Source organism: Gossypium hirsutum, chromosome D04 (assembly GCF_007990345.1).
Source record: "Gossypium hirsutum isolate 1008001.06 chromosome D04, Gossypium_hirsutum_v2.1, whole genome shotgun sequence".
NCBI classification, from domain to species: Eukaryota; Viridiplantae; Streptophyta; class Magnoliopsida; order Malvales; family Malvaceae; genus Gossypium; species Gossypium hirsutum.
The window spans coordinates 13,347,458-13,355,219 of NC_053440.1; the positions used below are offsets into that span (position 1 = coordinate 13,347,458).

At 28.7% G+C, this 7,762-nt stretch overlaps 1 protein-coding gene across 1 annotated transcript; it reads right to left on the minus strand.

Annotated features, from left to right (window-relative positions):
* Nucleotides 1-4,275: 4,275 nt before the first annotated feature.
* Nucleotides 4,276-7,290, minus strand: LOC107955173 (probable 2-oxoglutarate-dependent dioxygenase At5g05600). Its single transcript, XM_016890900.2, has 3 exons — nt 6,561-7,290; nt 5,789-6,119; nt 4,276-4,704 (listed from the first exon to the last, which is right to left on the minus strand). Exons 1-3 carry the CDS (start codon nt 7,064-7,066, stop codon nt 4,456-4,458), a joined length of 1,086 nt encoding a protein of 361 aa, XP_016746389.2. The 5' UTR covers nt 7,067-7,290; the 3' UTR covers nt 4,276-4,455.
* Between the last annotated feature and the right edge of the window lie 472 nt (nt 7,291-7,762).

A 7,762-nucleotide genomic window follows, 5' to 3' on the forward strand; every position in this document is an offset into this window, starting at 1 on the left:
ATGTCAACAATATTACATACAAAACTGTTGTCTGACAACTTTTCATTTTGTTTCCGTATTTTTCTCGTAGTGGCATAACTTATTGAGATCTCTTTATTTTCATTCTTTTCATCTTAATATACCTGATTCTCTTCTGGAGTTTTAATGATTAGTTATGTCTTAAATCTCTTCAGGAGTACTTACCTCTACTATATGACAATCTAGATTTATTATTTTTATGAAAATTTTCATCTTTAGAACTAACCGATCTACCATGCTTCATGCATGCATTTCTTTCACTTATTCCAACAAGTTTTGCAACTAGGACTTCAAAATATCAGCTGGTACATGACATTTGGTTATTAGGTTAGAGATTGCATTTAGTAGTTACCTTATGACAAAGTGAATTATCTTTTGAACTCCTAGTTCAAGTTACTTTCTATAAGGATCTAAATAATCATAATTCACTTTCTAAATAATTTATTCATCCAGTTGTTATTTTACTCCCCTTAGTGTTGGGAAAACTGTCAAATCAAAATAATAATCACCAAATCATGTCATAATTGAATCTCCAATTTGCTCGAAATATCTAATAATAAAAGGAGCCTCATAACTTATGTATACTCCAAATTTTCTTTGAATACTCATTTTGTGTCTTGTGGTGGAGCAACTTGATCATATACCACATATTCAAAAATTTTAAAATGGGAAATATTTGGCTTTGGTCAAAAGCCACTTGTAATGGGGAATATTATTTTAATTTATTGGCATAATGTGTACAAATGCTAATGCATACGAAATATCATATCCTTATTCATATGAAAAAATTTTTTGTTCACTTGAACCGGTTGCTAATATGCTTAAGAAAACAGAGTATGAACGGAAGTGATAGCAAAAGTGGGCACTTATGGCACCATAAAAACAAGGGACAATGAATTATTTACGCAATATGGTTTCCCTATACTTGTGGAGCCTAACTCAGTGGGATGAATCCACCATCTTTGAACTAACAAAAAATATTATCTAAACCTTAAATTATTTTTCAAGTTATTTTAAAAAAAGGGATAAATAGTAAATTTATACATGAACTTTGGTTTAATGTGCAATTTGATACATGAACTTTAATTTAGTGCAATTATATACATGAAACTTGAATTGTGGTTCATATTCATAAAACTTTGATTTTGATTCAATTGTACACATTTGAAGAAATGAATACTTTCATTTATTTTCATATTGGATTAATATAATTGTTTGTATATGCAATATATCGACATAAAATGGTGATAATTTGATAATGTTGTTAGTGATTTGTGAAAATTTAATCAAATCAAAATTTCATATCTAAAATTACATAAAATAAAATTTCATGTATAACATTGTATGAAGGATAAAAAATTATATATAATTTTAATATTTATTCCTTAAACTTGCACCAACTCCTTTCCATTATTAAGGCAATTAAAATAAACTATATATTTTTTAATTTAATATTTAAAAGCATCACTAGAAAACATAATCATATTTAAGCATGTCATCATACTCTAAACAATTAAATTAATATTATTTAGCGAAGAACCTTAATCTATAGGTGAGAATATTGACTTTAATCACTGGTTATTAAATTTGATCAATAAAAAATTAACATCTAATTGATCATGACTTGGAAATAAACAAAACTTGTTGGATTGATTAATTTTATTTAATAAATATTTTCTAATTTTAGTGGGAGAAAGAGGGCTAAATGACATGAATTATAGGATAAGTGAAAGCCCAACAAAGTGACTCTAAACTTTTAGCTACATTTGAAAAAACGAAAGATAATTTTTAAATTTATATATAAATTTTGATTTAATGTGTAATTTGATGCATGAATTTTAATTTAGTTTAATTATACACATAAAACTTTGATCAAATGTATACATAAAACTTTAATTTTGATTCAAACATACACATTTGAAGAAATAAATTTATCAATTTATTTTTATATTGGATAAATATAATTATTTCTATATGTAATATATAAATATAAAAGGATGAAATTTCAATAATTACGTTAATAATTTTTTAGAACTAAATTCCACATTAAACTAAAATTCATATATAATTTTGAGATTTATTTAAAAAAAATCCCAAAACTCACTCGGGATATTTGTAAAGAATGACCAAAAGTGGATAAATTTGCACTATGATGCTAAATAATGGCACGTCAAGGGGTTTTAGAAAAAAAGTGTATGTTGTCAGCCCAAGTAAATGATAATTTTTGGGTTGAGATTTTTTTTGAATGTAGTAAGAATTGAATTAGTAGATGAATTTATTTGATTACCGATTTTTTATTCAATCAATTTAATTAATTGAATTATAGGTTAAAAAATAAAAATGTAAAGATTTATTTTATGAATTATAATAACAAAATTAAATATATAAATTACGGGAATAAATTATATTAGGATCATCTTAAAATGTGTAGTTTTTAGGCACCAATAAAACAATGTCACGTCATTAAATTTTAAAGATAACAAAGTATTATTATACACTCATCTATATTTAATATCTTCTCCAACTTAATTTAACTTTAATTAAATTACTTCAAATAATTAATTTTTTAAATTATAAACAAACATCTTTCCTACTTTTACAAATTTTATTCATTTTTTTATAAGTTAATATTTTTTATTTTTGTGCAACCAATTTTAGAAAAAATTAGTAATTTTTGTGCAATTTTTTCCATGTCATTGACACATAATTTTGGTAATTATTTTATATTGAACTCGAACCCTGAACCTTAAACATTAAATCTCGAATCTCGAGGTTCAGGGTTTGGGTTTGAGATTTAAGATTTAGGGTTCAAAGGTTTGGGATTATGGGTTCGGGGTCATGGGTTTGAGGTTACGGATTATGATTTCGAGATTCAAGGTTTAAGGGTTTGGGGTTATGTGTTTGGAGTTTTAGGTTTTGGGTTCAGGTAAAAAAATTACTAAAATATCATTAAATAATTGAGAAGGGATCATGAATAATGTGGTGGGAATCATCTATAAAATAATTTCTCTATGTATGAGTGTATAATAATAATTTCATGTCTTTAAACTTTGATGATGTGACAAATTTTATTAATGCCTAAAAACCTTAATTTTTAAGATCATCTTAATGTAAATTATTCCCATAAATTACAACTCAATTCTAAGGCTTTTTTTTTAATCTATTTTGACCCACTTCTTTCATTGGCTTAATTGTTTCTTTTAACAACTCAGCCCTTTTTTCTACTATCAAAATTTTATTGGTTGAATTTGGTGTTGTTTTGATAACATTAGGTTTTCCTCGATTTGGTATCATTTTCTTGCAAGTTTCATTTTAGATATTATACCTTCGTTCTTTTATTTTAGTTAATGGATTGAGTATTATATTTATAAAAATGAAGTGATAAGTAAAGGAGAACTAATATTTAATAAAACTAAGCAAGAGAAGTGAGTTTTGAATTACTCAATAGAATATAAATGGTATACAATCTCAATTATTATTATTATTATTATTATTATTATAAAATAATCTCTTGAATCCATTAATATAGAATTGGATGGTATCTAACTAATTTTATTTGCATTCCAAAACCCATAATTTATTATTTACTTAAAAACAGATAAAATTATTATCAGCCCATTGGTGCTTAAGTAGAATAATGATTTTGGTTGTATTCATTTCGGTGTATTACATGTGAGTGTCTAGAGTCAGCTACAAATTTTAAAGAAAGATGGTAGTTAAATAGTTCCATCCATTTACTTTTATAAACATATTTTTTAAATTTCAAATTATTTACGTGTAATATGTTTAGTGGAAAACATCAAATTATTTACTCTTAATTCCTAACATAAGAGTTAGGAATTGTAAGAAATTGGATGTAAATAATTTAATCATAATTTATACCGTTAAATTTTAGAAGAAAATTAAAATGTGATTACTTAATTAGAATTTCTTATACATACTACAGTTATTATGTAATATACAAACACACCCAAATGCAATTTTTTTTAAAAAAAAAAAGAAAGAGGTACAATTATAACTAGGAATATGCGACAATTATTTAATGTTAAACCTAGTATTTCCTTAATCAACGGTGGCTAAATGGTGGGACAAAGTTGTTATCTTCACATAATCCCAAAATTACCAGTCAATTTCAGGGCCCTTGAACGCAATACGCTAAAAATATAATTATTTTGCTACTATTAGTTTTTATAAACTTGAGAAATGCAAAGAAAGTAATTATTTTTATAGTGAAATTGATTTTTTTTTCAAAAAAATAAGATTTAAAAAACAACAACATCGGAGACGATCTAAATATTAGCGTGCTTCTATTTTACATTCAGCTATAACAATTTATTAAATAATTACTAATATTATTAAAATTATAATTGGATGGCCAAAATAAAAACACAAGTATAATAATTAGAAGAGCTGATGAAATTTGTCTATCAACCAAAATCATCTAGGAGAATGTAGTGATTCAATTTGAGACTTGCCCTTGGGACCTCTTAGTCTGATGAAAAGTCGATATTCATCGAATGTCATTGGTGAATAGAACGCCGGTTTATCTGTTGAAACTAGCTCTTCCATTGGTTGTATGGGTATATCGCTCTTTGGATTGTAAAAGAACCCCAATGACAGTCTTTCCATGTCCGAATTTACTATCACTCTGTGCTCTACACTCTTGTAATTGGCATTGCTTAGGACCTAACTCAATTATAAAAACCAAAAAAAAAAACATTATATAATCAAGTAGAGGGTTATAAAATTTTCACAAATATTGAAATCCATTTCAATCCCCTTGGATTCATGCTATCACGTTTCAAAGATAGCATATTAGAATCTCTAATTTTAGTATTTATAATTCTTTCTACCAAAAACACGAGAATTAAAGGGGGGGGTTGAATATTAATCCTATTGTATTTCTCAAATTATATGATTGGAACCATGATCAATAAATTTTTATTAAAATTATGTAAACATCTGCTTCATGAGTTGATATTTGACATCCTGATAATAACACTGTTTATCTCTGTGTATTGGGAAAGTATGTATGGCTATAATGATAAATGGAATACTTACTATTAAAAGAGCCTTGATTAAACAAATGGGGAAACTATTTCAAGTGGAAATTCTAGTTTGGTCCAAGGCCATGTCATTGTCAATGTGATTAACTATTAGGCTTAGATTTCCATTGTTGAATTATTGAAATCAATAATAGTTAAACTATTTCCTTTTCTTTTCCTTTTTTTTTAAAAGTAGTCATAGTTAAACTATTGGGTGGTTTAGAAAGTTACAACGAAGAAAATGGTGAATCAAACCAAAAATAATAGATATGATTTTTTGTAACACGTGGATAAAGGAGACTAACGATTCAATACCTGCAAACATTCCAAACATCTTATCTCGTAAACCTTAAAATAATCATGTTTATCCACTTTTTTTTTTGTTTAAAAATTATAAACAGTCACTACATTAAAAATTAATCACAGAAAAATCTAGAGGAGAAATTGTTTTATAATATTTTGAGAAGCTTACTTATATGGCAATTAAAAAAAAAAGTAACCTAACACTAGCTCATGACTTTAGTGGTGCATGCTTAATCTTCTATTCAAAAAATAAAGGAAAAGATGAGAAAAAGTTTGGAAGGCGAAGACTTAAATATAGTGAATGTCATAATGTAATAATAGTTGGTATGATATGTGATTCAGCATGTGCTAAAAAAAAAAAGTGAGTTGCTTTTTCGGGATAAACCTTTGAGAAAAAAAAGAAAAAGAAAAAGGAATTTCACCTGTATTTGATCACCGATGTTGACGATAAATGCATGTGGGGCAGGTTTAACGGTGATCCATTTGTCGTCTTTTCGGACTTGAAGACCGGGGACTTGATGGTCGGTTAAGAGAAGGGTTAAACCACCGGGGTCGGAGTGGGATGACAAGCCAAGAGCCAACTCAGGCTGTGGACATTTGGGATAAAAGTTAACCCTTAGACATGCCCCAAAGTTGTCTCCACCGAATGCATTTTGGAGACGGTCCTCTTTTAATCCAAGGCTTATCGATAAAACCTTCATTATTCTCCCACCCAACTTCACCAGTTCCTTCCCATATTCATCAATTACTTCCCTACATTCATTACCAATAACCAACCTTTGTTTATTATAAATAAAATTAAAAAAGAAAATCCAAGATGATGGTTGATGAAATAATGAATTGTTTAAATATATTGATGGGAATCCGGCTAAGTTTGAGACATATTACACAGTAGACTAAAGAAAACGACAAATCATAACATGCATTGACAAATTTGCATAGTACAGCCGTTGAATAAGCCAAATCAAAAAGCTTGTATTCATCCCAAAATATAGTTAACCCACCAATTCTTTTCTTTCATATCGCATCCGGATAGTTTAAAAGTAATTTTCGAGATGAAATGGGTACCATCTCAGTTAATTGTTTTTGCTTACCGTCTCTCCAACTCTGTCGACGTTAAGTCACAAGCACCAAACCATTAAATTGTTTTAACAAAAAAAATAAAGGAAGAAGAAAGTTCAGTGTGAGTAGTACCTGCAAGAATCAGGAGGTGCAGGCCATTTGTTATAGTCTTTGAGAGTTAAAGGAAGATAGTGAAGATAATAATAATCACTCCAATCAAGAATGGCACCTTTTTCAATCCCTAATCTGCTACCATAACCTTCATAAGTCTTGGGTGAGTTAGCATAAGCTTGTTTCATCTCCATAGGTAAATGGAAAAAACTACGCCAAGTTTCTCGTACTTGATCCATGAATCCAGGGCAAACTCCATGGTTCACAACCTGAAAAAAACCCCACTCCCGACAAGCCAATGAAATTTGATCCATCGTTGATTGAGGCAGATTGTTTCCGTCTTCCGACAAGCCTGTAAGATCGATTATTGGAATATTTACATCCATGTTCGAAGGGTCTTCTTCCACGTTTAACGAAGGTCTGTCCGTAGCTGGTTTTATATATCTTTCTGGAATGCTTTTTAGGCCACTTTCGGACAAGGATTGGACTCGGATTACTGGTTCAGGCCAGTCGTGTAACTTGTTCATGATGACACACACACACACAAAAAAAAAACCTGTTCGAAGTTTCCCAGGTTGATCTTGTAGCAAAAAAAGAAGAAGAAAGTAATACGATGAAAGAAAAGGCAAAAGAAATCCTTAATATTTCAGAAACGACGAAATTGAGAGACAAAGAGAAGTGGGTATTTTTTTTTTTGAGAGGGGGGAAAGGTGGTTAAAGAGCTTTAAAGGAGAGGGGCATGGGCATGGGCATTGGGGATGAGTTTGAATTTTATGGAAAGCGGAAGGTGTTGAAATGAGAACGCGAAAGAAATGGGTTTTTATTTTATTTTATTTTATATATAAAAATAAATAAACAAAAGGTTATTTTTGTGGATTGCGATGATTGAGAATATGGCCTTTCCCTGCTAGATCATTTCAGGAGTAACGCGCTGTCTGTTTACAGGTCGGCTCCAATGAATCTGATAATCCCATTTTTTTTTCTTTTTAAAATATTTTATTCAAGTTGTGATGATTACAATTTAAGTTGAAGCAAAATATAATGTTCAAAATTCATAGTCGGGATTGCACATTTTATCTGCTTCTAAACATATTAATTAATTGAAGATTGAATTGTGATACAACTCTCAAACATGTTCAAGTTAAGGAAATCAACATCTTATATTATCCGGATCCTTCAATTTTTTACAAAATGTTTTGCATTTAACATATATTTCAACATAA

Excerpts from the sequence above, each read along its gene's own strand:
- LOC107955173 (XM_016890900.2), bottom strand. The coding sequence starts at position 7,066 with ATGAACAAGTTACACGACTGGCCTGAACCAGTAATCCGAGTCCAATCC. Across the intron at positions 6,120-6,560 it reads GCACCTCCTGATTCTTGCAG|GGAAGTAATTGATGAATATG; the intron begins GTACTACTCACA and ends TAATGAATGTAG. Across the intron at positions 4,705-5,788 it reads ACATCGGTGATCAAATACAG|GTCCTAAGCAATGCCAATTA; the intron begins GTGAAATTCCTT and ends TAATTGAGTTAG.